Genomic DNA, 17,147 nt, shown 5'->3' on the forward strand with positions numbered 1-17,147 from the left:
CCAGAGGCACCTGTGTGGCCCCCGTGAGGACAGGATGCTAGACTAGATGAACCATTGGCCTGATCCAGCAGGACTCTTCTTATGTTCTTTCCAGGCAGGCACCTTACGGTATTGTGTTTGGTGCCTGCTAAAAACACTTCTGCGTAGGCAAGCCAATCCAGACTGGTCAAGTTAATATTTTTAGATGTAAGTTTCTTCTATACTGTATATTGTTAACTGGTGATTTTATCACTCTTTTTTTTTGGGGGGGGGTAGGTCAACTAGTTTTTAGCAATAATTTTAATGTATATTTTATATAAACTACTTAGAGGTTTTTACAATTAATTGGCAAACAAATTCTATTAAATAAATAAAATAGAATTACCGGGTATGCACAACAATTATCTACCTACCTACCTACCTAAATGCATGCACTTGAGACAGGCCATAGCACGGATGTCCATTTTACAGCTGAGCAAACTGAGGCTGGGGATGAAAAAAATGGCATCTTCCCTTTCTAGAGTGGGGGGTTAACCCCAGGGCCCCTGTCCTGTTGCCTCATTACCTCCTCCTCTCCAAGTGAGGGGGGAAACCAAATCTTCCCTTTTATGTGTGTTTGTTTGTGGGTATGGGACTGGTGTTGAACCCCCTTCCCTCTTTCTCTTCTCCTCTGTTCCAGACACGACGGCGGCCCTGCGCCTCATGGAAGAGTCATTGTTGCTGGACCAGAATTTCCGACACAAGGCAGAAAAACTCCTTGGGATTTTCCAAAGTGAATTGTTTCAGGCTCTCCTGGGTGCGTATGGGAGGTAGCTGACACCAGGACTGATGGGGGGAGCAAGCCAGGGTGCTGCTTGAAGAAATTGAGGAGAATCCTAATGGGCAAGGGGCAGGGCTTACATGCAGTACTCAGTCCAGCTTTCCCAAGCCTGGGGCCCACCAGATGTTGTAGTCCAAAACAGCTAGAGGGCTCCAGGTTAGGAAAAAGTAGTTTAGTTTCTGAAAGTCAATGCATGAGTCATTTCCCTCCTAACAGCCCAACTCCCAAATGTGGAGTATGAGGTGCAGGGCAGGGAATGTACTCTGAATGTGCTCAGAGCCACACTCATCTTGATTAACAAAAGAATTGTAGAGTTGGAAGGGACCCCAAGGGTCATCTAGTCCAACTTTTTGCAATGCAGGAATCTCTATGAGATCATACAAGACAGGCGGCCATCCAACTTTTGCTTAAAAACCTCCAGTGAAGGAGAGTCCACCACCTCCCGAGGGAGTCTGTTCCACTGTCAAGCAGTTCTTACCATCAGAAATTTATTCCTGATATTTAGTTGGAATCTCCTTTCTTGTAACTTAAATCTACTGGTTTGGGTCCTATCCCTCATCTTCCATGTGACTGCCCTTGAGATATTTGAAGATGCTAACATATCTCCTCCCAGTCTCCTCTTTACCAGGCTAAACATACCCAGTTCCCTCAACCATTCTTCATACAATTTGGTTTCCAGACCCTTGATCATCTTTGTCACCCTCCTCTGCCCACACTCCAGCTTGTAAATATCCGTCTTAAATTGTGGTGCCCAGAACTGGACACAGTACTCCAGATGTGGTCTGACCAAGACAGAATCGAGTGTGACTATGACTTCCCTTGATCTGGATCCTAGACTTCTGTTGATGCAGCCTGAGGCCTTGAAGTTAATAAGCCCTGCCTGCCCCATATGTATAGATAAGCTAGAGAACTAGGTTCAGAAGCCAATGAAGTGTGGCGTTGTGAAGGAGGGCTACTGAGAAAGTGTGCAGGAAGCGAAAAAGAACCTGAAAGCTTCTTGGAGAGGCAGAAATAAGAGGAAGCTGCCTTATGCTGAGACTATTCGTCCATGTGGCTCAATATTCTCTACACTGACTGGGAAAGCTCCCCAGGGTTTCAGACAGGGAGTGTCTCCCAGTCCTATGAGCAGATGCATCAAGGATTGGACCTAGGATCTTCTGTAGAGGCTCTGCCACTGAGCTGCATCCCTCTCCTAAATAGTGGTGTAAATGGGCAAGCAGACATCGCATATTGGAGGGGGCAGGGCAGGGAGAATTCCCACTAAAATTTTCAGTGACCGCCGTTTCCCAGGAGAGAAGTTTTTGAAAAATAGTTCCTGACTATATTTTTAGATTAAAAGATCTTAAGTTATTTTTGAGCAGGGATCTCAAGTCCTGTAATTTCCCAAGATTTCAAAACACTGTTTAGAGGAGCTAAAAATGCAGAAGGCCAAGGGGGGAAATGAAGCAACTGTGTTTAATTTGTTTTGCAGGTGGGCGGGTTGCACACGGGTTCAAATAGCCAACCCAGTGCGGTTAGCTTTATCACGGGGTACAAATACTTTTTGAAATGGGTACCTGAGCCTTCTAGATGCTTTGGACTACAACACCCATCAGCCTCAGCTGATAGTAGTCCAAAACATCTGGAAGGCTCCAGGCTGGGGTCTATGAAGCATAATTCCCTGAGGAAAGGGAAGAGGATCTGGCTGCGGCAGTTGCTTATCTGAACTTGATAAACTGAGGAGGGTCTTAAAGCAATGAAGCAACGGGGGTGGGGGGAGAAGTGGGTGAAGCTTAAAAGTGGGAGGAGCTTGTTGGTTGGCTGGGGTTTAGAAGGGGAATTGTAGGGGAAAGAGAATGGCCAAAGTTAGGGAAGACTTTCTTCTTCTTTGGGAATTAGGGAATCAGAGGGGAATTAGGCATTATCTCCTGAATACCAGGCCTGAGCTTTGAAGGGGAGGGAGGAGGCGGAAGATGAAGCTTGTGGTGAGCCTTGTTGAGCTTTCACCATGGAGGGCGCCCAGATGTATGGGTTTGGGGGCTGCTTTCCTCCAACCACTCAGCCCTCTCATCTCTCACCCTTGCTTCAGGGCCCAGGAGCTGAGTCTCCCTAATGCTAGGAGGCAGCAGCCTCCTTATCTTCCTCCTCCTCCTCTTCCTGATGCCAGAGCTGCACCTGCAGAGACTCAGCCAGCCAGCCAGGGAGGGGTTTGGCTCAGCTCGTGGGTCTAAATATAGGCTTTAATCTGAGTTTCATAATTACTTCTGAGCTGGGCTGAAGGGAGGTAGGGATGGGATGCCCGGAAGCATCTAGGAGCTCAGCTGTAAGGCGCTTGGTGTGCACCTGGGGAGTCCTAAGTCCTTTTCTTCCCACACCTGTGTGGCCAGCTGCTCCCCTTGGCCTACCTTGCAGGAGGATGTTCTTTGCAGAGGAGGCTCCTCCAAGGCCTGTTTTGTGAAAATGTGCCTCCCAGATAGTGGCTTTTATTTTTCAGACAAAAGAAGAAAAAGAAATATTGGGGATCCCCCCCTTTTTATCTAATATTAAACTTTCCATCCATGCTCTTGGTTTAGATATCCAGGAGTTTTATGAAGTGACCATTTCAGACACTCGCCCCACAACTTCACGGAGGTCTCGGCCTAAGGTAGGTGCTCTTTTATCAGTGATTTCCTTCCTCTTCCTATAGCTGTTTGCTTTCTTAGTACTCCTGAGCCCAACTCCTCCAACCTTGGATTCTGCCTCAGTGGAATTACAGAATTTGCTGCCACTGGAGGCCATGATGGCCGCCACCAAACTGAATGTCTTCAAAAGAGGATTAGATAAGTTCATGGAGGAGGATAGGGCTATTGTTTGTTGCTTTTGTTTTAGCTACTTATTTGTATTTTTATCTTGTGAGGAGCCCTGATATCTTTTGATGAAGGGCAGTTGTTAATAATAATAATAATAATAATAATAATAATAATAATGGCTACCAGCCACAATAGTTATGCTTTGCCTCCACAGTCCAAGGCAGCAGTGCTTTTGTATGCCAGCTGCTGGAAATCGCAGGAGGGGAGGAGGCTCTTGTGCTTGGATCCTGTTAGTGGGTTTCTCACAGGCATCTGGCTGGCCACTGTGAGAACAGGATGCTGGACTACATGGGCCTGCTTTGGCCTGATCCAGCAGGGCTTTTCTAATGTTCTTATTGTGCACCAATGGGAAAAAAATCCAATGTAAATTTGAAGTGATTCTGTGGTCCCTGAGTGGATTGTTAGCTAGCTAGTTAACATCATCTTATTTATTTAATTTAGAAATTTCTTTACATTTATATCTCTCTTATTTCTTTTGACATGAAACCGAAGGCAACATACATGTGGTTCCTAGGCAGTCACCAATCCAAGTACTGTTCTGACCTAGACTTGCTTAACTTCAGCAAGGTGATGGCTTCATGTGCCTTTAGACCAGACCTTGGGGCCCTCCTGGGGCCCTCAAAGCAGTATCTTTGTACACCTGAAGTCCCAAAAGCCCTTTTCATTTCAAGCCCTTTTCTGAAGGTTTCTCTCCCTTGAGGACATGAATACTGGAAAATGGGTGCCAGGGAGAGGCAGAACACAGCTAAATGTTTTTGGGGAAGAGCTGTGGCTCTGTGGTGTAACCCAGCTCTTGCACGAGTGGGGATCCCAAATCCAGTCTTCCATATCACCATTGGGAATGGATCTGGGCTAGTGTGGTTAAGATCCTGGTGCCGGTCCAACAATATAAGGCAGCTTTACATATGATTTAAGCAAGCGACATGGCAACAGGAAGTTGAAGGTTAAACTGTCCAGACTCCTTGATGTTGTATGCAGAGCAGTACAGACTGTTCGGATCGGATGGGTTGGAGGGAGCACTCTAAGGGACTGTTGGGGGATGTTCTTTCTAATTGAGTGAACTTCTGGTTAATTAATCTCACTGCTTCTCTTCTGGGAAAATGGAAAAAGGGAAATAGACACGGAGGAGAAGCGGAGAAAAGAACTGTGGGCTCTCTTTCTTTCTCTTTCTCTCTCTCTCTCTCTCTCTCTCTCTCTCACACACACACACACACACGCACACATGGTGGATCTGCTTCTATGAATCTGGCCAATTAGAGGCCACAGGTGCTTTCCCGTGCCCTGAAACGATGGAGACATGGATTCATTGACTTTGAGCTTCAGTACCGACGCGGGTGGCGCTGTGGGTTAAACCACAGAGCCTAGGACTTGCTGATCAGAAGGTTGGTGGTTCGAATCCCTGCGATGGGGTGAGCTCCCGTTGCTCGGTCCCTGCTCCTGCCAACCTAGCAGTTCGAAAGCACGTCAAAGTGCAAGTAGATAAATAGGTACCACTCCGGTGGGAAGGTAAATGCCATTTCCATGCGCTGCTCTGGTTCGCCAGAAGCGGCTTAGTCATGCTGGCCACATGACCCAGAAGCTGTACGCCGGCTCCTTCGGCCAATAAAGCGAGATGAGCACTGCAACCCCAGAGTCGTCCATGACTGGACCTAATGGTCAGGGGTCCCTTTACCTTTACCTACTTTGTCAGTGGCATGTTCCTCACTTAGTTTGTCCTGGACTTCACAGCCTGTAGTAGCCTCCACAACCCTCTCATCTGTGTCATTACCCAAAAGAGTACTCATTAATGGCTCCTCATCATCCTGGAAAAAGTGACAAGTGGGGTGCTGTAGGGTTTTGTCCTGGGCCTGTTGTTGTTCAGTGTTTTTATAAATGACTTGGATGAAGGAATTGAGGGGATGCTCATCAGATTTGTAGGTGACACCAAACTGGGAGGGGTAGCTAGTGCCGCAGAAGACAGAATCAGAATTCAAAATGACCTCAACAGATTGGAGAACTGGGCGGTAGCTAACAAAATGAATTTCAGTAGGGACAAATGTAAGATTCTGCACTTAGGCAGGAGGAACAGATGCACAAATATAGGATGGGGGACACCTGGCTTACTAGCAGTACATGTGAAAAGGATCTAGGGGTCTTGGAGGACCACAGGCTTAACATGAGTCCACAGTGTGATTCAGCAGCAAAAAAAGAGCTAATGCTGTTTTAGGCTGCATCAACAGAAGTATAGTGTCCAGATCAAGGGAAGTAATAGTACCACTCTATTCTGACTTAGTCAGACCACACTTGGAATACTGTGTCCAGTTCTGGGCATCACAATTTAAGAAGGATGTTGACTAGTTGGAATGTATGCAGAGGAGGGCAACCAAGATGATCAAGGGTATGGAAATTAAACCTTATAAGGAGCACTTGGAGGAGCTGGGTATGTTTAGACTGGAAAAGAGGAGAGTGAGAGTATATATGATAGCCATCTTCAATTATCTGAAGGGCTGTCACATAGAGGAGGGAGCAAGCTTGTTTTCTCCTGCTCTGGAGGGTAGGACTCAAACCAATGGCTTCAAGTTGCAAGAAAGGAGATTCCAACTAAACATTCGGAAAAACTTTCTGACAGTAAGAGCTGTTCAGCAGTGGAACAGACTCCCACGAGGGGTGGTGGACTCTCCTTCCTTGGAGGTTTTTAAACAGAGATTGGATGGCCATCTGTCATGGATGCTTTAGCTGAGATTGCAGGCAGTTGGACTAGATGGCCCATGGGTCCCTTCCAGTGGCGTAGCGTGGGGGGTGCAGGGGGGGCCGGCCGCACCGGGTGCAACATCGGGGGGGGGGCGCACTCGCAGCTCTCTGCCCCTACCTGGCTCACTCACTCTCTCTCACTGCAGTGCTGGCTGTGCGAATCCGATCCGAGCCGCTGGGTCGCCGCCCACTGTGGAGGGGGTGGGTGCCAGGCGTGCGGTGTGGAGAGAGAGCGAGGGACTATCTGGGGGAGGGACAGTGCAGCGGCCGCCCAGCGCAGCGCTGAGCGCGGGAGAGAACCACACCAGACCAGCCCAGGCAGCAGCAAGAAGAAGCTGGCAGCAGCGGCAGGTTAGGGGTTAGGGGGCGCAAATTACCGTACTTGCCTTGCCCCGGGTGCTGACAACCCACACTATGCCGCTGGTCCCTTCCAACTATTCTATGATTATCTATTTCTCTTGCTGCTGCCTGTTACAGCTTCCTGTAGCAGTGAGTTCCACAGGTTAATTGTGTGTGTGTGTGTGTGTGTGTGTGTGAGAGAGAGAGAGAGAGAGAGAGAGAGAGGGGGGGGGGAAATACTTATTCACCAACACCTCTGTTCTGTTTGTCACACACTGGAGATGTCTTGCTTGTGGGTTTCTCATTGGGGCATCTAGTTGGCCACTATGAGAACAAGATGCTGAACTAGGTGGGTCTTTGGCTTGATTCAGCTGCTGCTGCGGTACTCTTCTTATGCTCCCTTTCTCTTCTCCCACCTTCACCCCACTATGGAGCTGAAACCTGCTCCATCAGGGCCTTTACAGTGACAGGGTTCTATCCAACATTAGTTGTTCTCAGAGCGGTCCCATTGAAATGAATGAATGTGACTAACTTAGGTCCATTGTTTTCAGTGGGCCTATTCTGAGCATAACTTCATTGTTTCGAGCTCAGGTTTCTTTTCCCTCCAGCACCAAAATAGTCAAATGGAGGTTGACAGGGCAGGGGTGGATATAGAAGCAATTTCTGAGGACAGAGTGGCAGGATAAGGATGTGAAACAGGAACAAGTAGAATCTATGAGGTGAGGTTCACTCCTGGAGACCCCACCTTCTGCAGTGACCGAGAGTCTCTGCATGACCAAGGCTGATGTACTAACTACACTTTTTCCTAGATGTGTCAGATCTGGCCATGTCTGTATTAAAACTCATTTGAATTACTACCATGGGCTTTGCATATGGTTGCCTTTGAAGAATGTCCAGAAACTTACAGCTGGTTCAGAATGTTGCAGTGGAGTGGCTGCTGAATGGGGTTAGTTATAACAGTCTGGAAGCAGCCCTCTAAAACTCTCTATATGGCCCTTTGTCTGTCCCCAGACAATGCCCCTTATGGGTCATTTTCCATGTGTTTTTGCATGGTTGGAGTGTGTCCTTCGAAGTGCAATTCTTTTATTTTTTTATTCAACACGTTTAAATTGCATATGTCCTCAAAGGAGCTGAAGGTGGCATACATTGTTCACTTACTCCCTGTTTTATCTTCACAACAACCCTGCAATGTAGGTTAGGTTGAGAGACTATGACTGGCCCAAGGCCATGCAATGAGTTTCAAGGCTATGTAGGGATTTGAACTCTAGTCTCCCAGGTTCTAATCCAATACCTCTAACCACTGCACCATACTGGCTCTCTTGATTAACTGCATGGCTTTGGGAAGAATAATAGGGACCTGCCTTTATAAGGATTTCTGATGCATTACATGTTAAAGCAATGTTTGAACACTCATAAATCTATGTATAAATGCTGAGAATGATTATTTATTGATGTTACAAGCATGGTCCTTGCTAAGAAGATGGGGAAGCATATATAGGGACTGAGTAAAGGAGAATGAGCAGTCCCAGTGGGGGAAGGGCAGAGCATGGCTGGGGGGGCATGAAAGTGTGCTTTTCTGCACAGATGCAGTTGCTCAAAGAGGGGCAGATCCTGGAAGGCCTGGAATTTAGATCTGCCTTCTCTCTGTTTCTCACCAATGACCCTCCTGTTCAAGGGTGGGTTAAGAAAGGGACAGAAGATAAGGCTAGCCTGTTTCCTCATGGGTTTTATACAAATCTATAGGGCAGCCACACTTTGAATCCTGGGTACAGTTCTGCCTGTCTCATCTCAAAATGGCTAGCATAGAGCAGGGAAAGGTGCAGAGAAGCAGGACAAACACCAGAACTAGAGTTGCCCTTGGCACAGTGCTGATGAGCTAAGCAGATCTTGGCTCAGCTCTGCCACGGCCACCACATGCTTTCTCTGCTTCTGCTTCTGCTTCTGCTTCTGCTGCTTTGGTGGTGGCTGCGTTGGCACCACTCACTGCCCCTCCACTGGGCTTCTGGATTCACTTCATTGATGGATGGGCACCACCACTTTTGAGTGGGAGCTAAACTCTGCTCCCAGCCATTGTGACCACTTGCCATCTTACAATATCCAAAATGCAATCCCTTGCTCCATACATCTGTTAAATCTACAGATTTAATATATTTATAATCCTGCTTGAACTATAGACATATGAAATTAGTAAATTTTATAGATCTGTGGACCAGGGCATTACATAAGTTCATTAATAATACTTTTGAGTGACATAAAAATGGAGGAAAGCTAGCACAGATGGGTCTCAAGTTTGGTTCCTGTTCCAAAGTGGGACCGTTTCCTGTTGCTGAAAAGCCTCTGAGGTCTGTTTAGCAGTGAATGGCAGCAGAACCTGGTCAGGCAAGTGAGGGGCTCTGTTGAGACTCTGGGCCCCTTGTCAAATGGTTGACAGCTGGCGCCAGACCTGCTGAAAAGGTCAACTGAAATGATCAGCAGGTTGGAGTGTTTGGGATTTTGTGCAGAGCTCAAGTGTTTGGGGTTTTGTGCAGAACAATCTTATATGCTGGTTCCACTGGAAGGGGGTAAAAGATCCATTCTCTATACCTACAGCATAACCCCTCAGTAAGCACCTCTTGGCTGCGAAAAACTAGCAGGGAGGGGGACAGTTGGCTGGGCCAAGGAGATGTCGGCATAAGAGGGAGATGACTGAAATTAATGCAATTATTAATGGTATGGGTAGGTGTCCCCCTGCAGTAATACTGTAGCTCAGGCACGTCCTGCTTCCAAGAGACTGTGATCTATAAAAAAACTGGCAGTGACCCATTGTATTGACCAGAGTTGTTAAGCTTTTTTGGGGGGGGCGTGATCAGGGCCCCGCAATTGACCATTAGATCATGATCGACCAGTTGAACATCCCTGCCCTAGCTTATTCTCTGCAATTGATTGACAGTAGTGTGGAATTGAACTCTCTGCCATGGAGTGGTGGTCAGTAGCTTAAGGGTAAGACAGATTTATGGAGATGGAGAGATCCACCACTGGCTTTTGGAAGGGGCTTCAGCTTGGTGACAGAATACATTATTTGCTCACAGAAGGCCTCAAATTCAGTTTTCTCTACCATCACTTTAAAAAGACTTTGGAAGTGTGCTAAATGAGATGCCTGATGGCATGAGATAGCTTTATATGGAACTTCCATGGCCAAGGGCAGTCTAGCACTGAACACCAGTTGCTTTTAGAGCCACAGCAGGTATAAGGACCCTGTTGCCCTTGTGTTCTGCTTGAGGGCTTCCCATTAGGGCACCTGTTGGAAGCTCGAGGCTGACCCGGGTAGACCTTTTTACCTGATCCAACAAAGCTCTTCTTATGTTCTCTCTGTTAGTTTCTGAGGATGACGTGGTTTTTGTGGGCCATGATTTTTATTTGTCTCTGCACCCCCTTGTCCTGCTTTGTCAATTTCCTCTCAGCGCTCATGATCTCATAAGCCCTCTCTCATCTCCTTCCCCAACTGAACCTCGCTCCAGAAGAGAGATTATTCAGCCCCCCCTCCCCACAACTTCATAATTTTAGTTGCTGGTGTAAATGACTGTGAGAGTGACTTCACAGAGTTTGTTTATCCTGTCTGCTGAGACGGAGAGAGGATAAGAGGAAGGAGCAGCAGCCGCCAGATTCAATGTGACAGGAAGGAAGTCCTTTTTCTAGGAACAGATTCTCTCCCTCCCAAGAGCCGAAGCAGTTTAGTGTGGGCTAAAGCTGGCTGGAGGGCAAGGTGCCAGAAAATTCTTGGAGGGTTTCAGAGGGTTCCTCAGTGTGCTGGGGCAGTCTACCTTTCCATATGTACCAAGGGAATGCTGCAGACTTCAAGCTCTGGCTATGAAGTCCTAGGGCAGCCTTTGCTAACCTGGCATCCTGCAGACTGTCTGGTCTTAGGAGCCTGAATAATAATAATATCAGTGCTATTATTTAGTTAGATGATGATGATGATGAATTTCAGTGCCAGACTGTCTGATTTGGTGAGCTGGATTATCATTATCATTATTGCATTTATTTGTCATTTACTACTAAACTGTCTCAAAGCTACTTACAGTTATAAAAACCTGCATGATACAAAACTTAAAGTACATCACTAAGATAAAATACCATTAATTGGTGGAACGTGCTCATCCTGTTGTAACAAAGAAAGTGATAAATCCTACCCCACCCTGCTGAAAGATGAACACAAATACAGGCATGGGGATCATCATACCCTGTGACCTCCACATTGAGCCAAATGCATGGGGAAACAGGAATGTCTTTGACTGGTGCTCAATGGCTGATATTGATGGAATTAGGTGCGTCCAACGCTCTGGGGAGAGCACTCCACAATCAGGGAGCCACCACTGAGAATGCCTTCTTTCATGCTGCCAACTTCTGTGCCTCTCTTGGAGGGGGGGGGCAAGAAGAAGGGCCTCTGGTGATGAGGTAGGTTCATGTGAGGAAAGGTGGTCCCTAAGGGGATTGGGGCCCTGAACCATGTTAGGCTTTATAATATTAACAGTAGTTCAGGCAATCCAGAAGGGTTCATTCTGTGTTTAGCTCCAGAATGAGGAACCTTTGGCTTTCCAGAAGCTGTTGGAGTCCCCACTCCCATCACCCCCAGCCAATGGCCTGGGATGATGGGAGTTGTAGTCCAGCAACATCTGGAGGGTCAAAGGTTCCCATCCCTGGTATATATGAAGGCCAGCCAAACACCTGTTATGGAAGAATGCTAATGAAAGTATCCTGGCTGTAATGGGGAAGGGAGGCATCTTGGTGTCCCTCCTCCTATGAATTAAGATGGGGTACAACTCACTGCTTGTGCAGGGGAACCTCTTGGGTTAGATCTCTTGCTCCGCCTGCCTTAGAGAAATTTAAAAACCCTTCCTAGAATGCGAGACATAATGCCTAGCAGCTGAAGAGTCTCTCAAGCTTGCCTCCTCAAAAGCACAGCCAGAATGTCTTGTCTCCCAAGACAGCTTGCAGGGCCAAAGCAAGTGCTCCTCAAATTTCGGCCCCCTCATCTGCTGCTCATGGTGTCTCTAATCTGGCTGGCCTTGTACTCGCTTTGTCTTGCAGTAAGTGGGAAGGGCTGAAGTCAAATCAGTGACTGTTTTAGGGTTCCTGTTGGAAGTGTTCACCTGAAAAGATAAATTTTAATAACATGTGGGACATTTGGGAAGGGCCTGAAAGCCACTGTGGGGTGGTGGGCCACCTATAAGAACCGAAAAGAAGAGTATAGGCTGCCAAATAGGACTCAGGGCCTCAAATAGCTGAAAGGACTCCTCTTCTTTTCCCACAGATCCTCTCAGGTGTTAAGATCAGCAGAGAATGATCAACTCTTGGTAGTTCCTCTGGCATCAGAGCTTTGGGGTGGTGGTTCTCTGGGACAACCCCTAAGTTAGGATCATGGGAAGCTGTACCTTATTCTGAGCTGGGCCGTAAATCTGTCTAGCCCAGTATTGTCTATACTGTCTGGCAGCGGTTCTTCAGGCAGGGTTTTTCCCCAGCCCCCCTTGAGATGCCATTGCGGATTGAACCTAGGACCTTCTGCATGCAAAGCAGATGCTCCACCACTGAGGGACAATCAGTCCCTAAGTTGTGGAATTCCTTCCCTACAGAGGTGCACCTGCAACCTTCACACCAGGTTTCTCCTCATATGGTGAAAACGCACCTCTTTATCCTGACCATTGTGACCCGAGAATGATATATTTAGGACCTACCTTGTGACTGTAATTTGGGAAGGACCATAGTGGTAGAGCGTTTGTTTGGCATGCAGAATGTCTTAGGTTCAATCCCTGACTGCAACTCCAAGTAGGGCTAGGAGAGACCCAGAGACTGAAACCCTTAGAGCTACTGCCAGTCAGTGTAGACAGTACTGAGCTAGATGGATCAAATGGTCTGACTCAGTATGAAGCAGCTTCCTTTCTTCCTGTTTTAAACTGCTTTTCGTATTGTATTTCAAGATAGCTGAAACCCACACTGAGACCTTATGGTGAAGGGTGGGTAAGAAATCAAATATATTATTATTATTATTATTATTATTATTATTATTATTATTATTTTTATTTATTATTATTCTATGTACACACATAGGCACACATATAAAAGCACACACACACATTTCCCATTTTCTGTCTGTCTGTCTGTCTCATGCATCTATACCTATGTATATCTACTGGCACATACTCCCTGATATTCTCTCTCTCACCATTTCCAGCAGATCTTCTGTTTTCTGCCTCCCCCTCACTTCTGTGATCAAGGCATTTTAGCTGCAGTTTTTAAAACTCTCCTCCCTCCCACCCCAACATCCGTTTGACCATATATTTCTATCTCTCTTTTCATGGGCATATATTTTCCTGGCAGTTGGATCTGATCTTTTCTTTTTAGCCCTCCTGTCTTCAACTCCAAATTTAACCTATTGCAGTCTGTTTTGGGGTTGTTTTTCTTCAGGGGTTTGAGGGAGAGAATGTTAATGAATTCCTGGAGATCCTGTGTGTGTAAAGGTCAGATTTGTGGGGGTGGCATTATTTTTCTTTTTTTACCCCCTCTCTTGGCTCCCAGGCAGTCCCCCACCATTTTATATGAGATATTTCCTGTTAGGTGTAAAATTAAATTGGTCTCAAGTGTGTGTGTGTGTGTGTGTGTGTGAGTGAGACTGTGTGTGTGTCACACACACTCACATATACATATACTTGTGTTTATCTTCTCCCTCCCAACCATTATACAAAGGAAGAAAAATCTTCCCAAATTAGATGAGGATCAATACCCTGCCCTGAAATATCACACTCAACGCTTGTGCATAAGCACTGGGTTCCCAGGGTCTCCCGACGCCTTTTGGATCCCACTTTGTCACCACCACTTTCTGTCAGTTACATGCATGACCCATACTGGGTGGTCTCATATGACAAAAATGTACATCTGCAGTCTCACACACACACATACAAACAAACACACACACCCCACCAAAGTTCCTGATCTCTCCCTTCCTGATCCTTTCTGGACTTTGGTGCTGGGAAGAGGCTGTCTGTGCCTTTCACTTTCACCCACAATTGAAATTCAATCTCCCTCCCGCCAGCCTCTCATTCTACTACCTTCAGTCTCTCTGGCACTGGGAGAGTTAACTCCCGGTGACGCTGCTGCCTCCACACACCGCCCACCTCCCTTGCTGGGCTGGATCCTTTCTGGCACTCAAAAGGTTAACCTCCTCTCCCTCCCCCCTTTTTCTTTGTGCCCCCCTCTCTCACTGCTCCATATTCCAGGTCCCTCTCCCCTCCCTCTGATGGGGAGCAGCAAGAGGGCTCTTCCTCTCTCCAATTCAGCCCCTACATCTTAGCGGGACCCCCCCCTGCTCCTGGCCTTCCCCCCATTTCCCCCTTCTTCCCCCCTTCTCTCTATCTCTCTTCCTCCCCTCTTTTCCCACCCCTCCACCTTCTTTTCCACCTCTGCACCTCTTTCCAGCTGCCCATCTTGAGCGAAGGGAGCAAAGGACTCTGTTTCTCTGAGAACAGGCAGAGCCTCCTTCCTTTTTCCACCCTCCCCTTCCTTCCTTACATTCTGTCACTCCCCCCCCCCTCACTGTAAGCTCTCTCTCTCCCCCCCTTCCTTTTGGATCTCTCGCCTCTCCTTTCACACACGCTGCCTTTCATCTCTCGCATACTCCCAACTGGCATCCCCCCACCCTAACACACACACACACACACCACCCAGATGCCAGCATTGGCACCCCTAGGATACACCAAAGCGTAGCTCAGGGGCGGGTGGGACGTAACACCCCTGGTACCCCTCATCAGTCAGGGTGAGCTACCCAAGAACCATAGTTGAGGGGGGGGCAAGCGGTAACCCTGAGCCCCGGAATATCTGATGTTCTACAGACCTTTCCCAGCTAGGTGCTTGAGTCAAGAAAGGGATGGACTGCTTGTGCATAGTCACTACCAAGGTAAGATTTGCCTCTGGAGGGGGTATATTTGTGCCATCTTTTGTGCTTCTTGTTAACTGTGGGGTAGTTTGCTCACCTCTGCAAAGGGTGGGAAAGGGAGGGGGGGGTAAGAGAGCTCTAGAAAGCCATGTGTATTTGTCTGTGTGTCAAGCGAGGGAGCAGGGGCAGTTGCTGATGGGTGGCATGGAACAGCTTGGCAATGCTACTGGGTGCCAAGGTGGTCGCTGGTGATAGGGGTGGTTATGATGGTTGTGGTAAGCAATGGAAGAGACTCCTCCATTGCTTGAAGTGGTGGGAGGAGGTCTCCAGAAGCCTTCTGTCTCTCCCATGAGCAGTTTCCATGGAGCCGATGGCTGCGTGGGATAAGGCTCTATAGGGTGATGTGGGGTAGTGGTGGTGAGATTGGGGAGGTGGAATCGTCCCTATAAAGAGGCAGGAGGAAGAGAAATGGGGTGTTGCAGCGGCAAAAGGTGGCATCTTGACTGCTGGAATGTGAGGATGCTGGCCCTGGTGCTGAATCTTTGGTGCTCTCCGTGGTGCTGAAAGTGGATGCCACAAGGCTTGTGTCTTAAAGAGCTTGCAGCTAAAGGAACGTGCCCATGATGGTGACGGTGGCGGAGCACTGGGAACACAACACACTACTAGGCTGACATTGGGTGCAGGTGTGTGCATGTTTGTGCATGCACACACACACACACATTGTACAGGTCCAGAGGTTGCTGGGAGGTTTGTGTGTGCGGAGGGGGTGGAATGGACCCGTTCCCAATTCCACTTTGAAATGTCTTAGGGCTGGAATGGTTCTAAGATTAGGGTTAGTGGGGAAGTACAGGTCAAGGGTTGAGGTCCTTCTCTGTTTTAGCTGTCTTGTTAATGGGGGCTCTAGGGTTTTGCCATAAAAGTGTGTGTGTGTGTGTGTGTGTGTGTAAGAGAGAGAGAGATGCTTTTCCTATGCAGTTTCATTTGGTGTGTGTGTGGGGAGGTTGGGGTCCTTCCCCAAAACAACTCATAGCACTGCGTTATGTATCTGTGTGCCTGGAAAGGTTGGGTGGTGGTTGTTTTAATAACTAGGAGACTTTCAATTGTTGAAATGGTGTGTGTGTGTGTGTGTGTGTGTGTGTGTGTCGGGGTGCTGGGAATTCTAGATTTGGGCTACTGGTCTTGGGAAAACTTGTCAATAGCTACAGTATTGAGAATTGAGGAGTAGGTGCTTCTCTGTCCAGTCTGAGAGCCACTCGAGTCCTATATAAGGTAGCAAGGGGACCCATCCATTTCCTTAGTGCTCTCCATGGACCTTGGTGCTCAGCAATTTCTGGCCTTGCTTTCCTAGTCCCTCTACCTCCCTTTCCTGACTTCTTTTCCTGGTGCTGTGGGTGGGTGGGTAGTGGTGGTGGTCATTGAGATTTCCAGGCCTCATTCAGGGCCTGGTTCTGAGTGGGTATTGGGAACTGAACTCTCCCTTTCTCCACTGGACTAGGATTGAGAGCTGCCCCTGCTCTTGGCTGTTGGAATAAAAGGGTTTCCCACAGGTGTGTGATGGAGGTTGCCAGTGGGGTGGGGGCAAGAGAGGAAGGCCTGCATGTGCCAAAATGGGCAGCAGGAGGGAGAGCAGTGTTGGGGAGTGAGGTAAGGATAAAAGTCTGACATCTTCTGATGCTCATCCGAAAGTATTTGTCTCTTAGCAAACTCATGTTACTTCAGAGAACAGCAGATGGAGGAAGCATAAGAATGCACCACCTAAGAGGGAGGGTGGGGGGAAGCTGTGGAATGCAGTGTCTTGACAAAGCAAGATCAAGAAACCTTTCTTAACAAAAAAAGAAAAAAAGAAAAGCATTCCGCATTGGGTTTTCTGCCCCTCCATGGAAACGCAGAGCAATCCAAGATCCCATCAGGCCTTTGGAGAATGGAATGATTCAGTCCTGATTAGTCAGGGCGGGGTGAACATTTAATTATAAAATAAGGCATTGAGGTGGGTGGGTGGGGGGAGAGTGAATGAGTCTGTGGGGTGGGGGTGGCCAGGCTCCAGGGGAGCACAGTGAACAGGTGTTGCTTTTGGCTGAGATGGCTTAAAGTGTAGCTGGCTTATTGGGGTTTTTTTTGAAAAAAGAGTGGGGTGTTGAGAGCGCATCACCCGGGGTGTATATAAGTGTGAGTGGGGGGAGGGGGAGAGAGACAGAAATAGCATCAAAAGGAGCCATTTCGTTCCACCCGTCACACACACACACACACACACACACACACTGCTTGCGCTAAATACCACACTCCAACTGTACATGAATGCTGATTTTGGGGTGTGAGTGAGGAGGGTGGGGTGGTAGAAGAGAGAGAGGTTGAGTGGTTCGAGCGTCTGATAGGAACCAGTAGTAGAAACTGCAGTGGCTGTCCGCTTCCAGGCAGAAGAGGAATTTGGGGTGGTGGTGGTTGAAAGGTGTAAGTGCAAATAGGAGGATGAGAGAATGTCTGGGGTTCTCCCCCCCCCCCACAAAAAACCCCAACAAATTTTCTTGGTATTAGGGAAAGTGATATG

The 17,147-nt window shown here is 47.8% G+C and overlaps 1 protein-coding gene across 8 annotated transcripts in view; it reads left to right on the plus strand.

Annotated features, from left to right (window-relative positions):
• Positions 1-658: 658 nt before the first annotated feature.
• The window catches only part of DLG4 (discs large MAGUK scaffold protein 4), a gene marked incomplete at its 5' end in the record, with an annotated part of 130,353 nt that continues 113,864 nt past the window's right edge, over positions 659-17,147 (plus strand). For 3 of the 8 annotated variants that reach the window (XM_080979686.1, XM_080979690.1, XM_080979692.1), the window contains 2 exons: positions 659-775; positions 3,352-3,422. In XM_080979686.1, coding sequence (XP_080835812.1) covers positions 682-775; positions 3,352-3,422 — 165 coding nt within the window. Of the gene's footprint in view, positions 776-3,351; positions 3,423-13,932; positions 14,624-17,147 lie in introns of those variants that run through there. The other 5 variants (XM_080979677.1, XM_080979678.1, XM_080979683.1 and 2 more) reach the window with 3 other exon arrangements.

Source organism: Podarcis pityusensis (genome assembly GCF_964106645.2).
Source record: "Podarcis pityusensis genome assembly, chromosome: 13".
Taxonomy (NCBI): Eukaryota; Metazoa; Chordata; class Lepidosauria; order Squamata; family Lacertidae; genus Podarcis; species Podarcis pityusensis.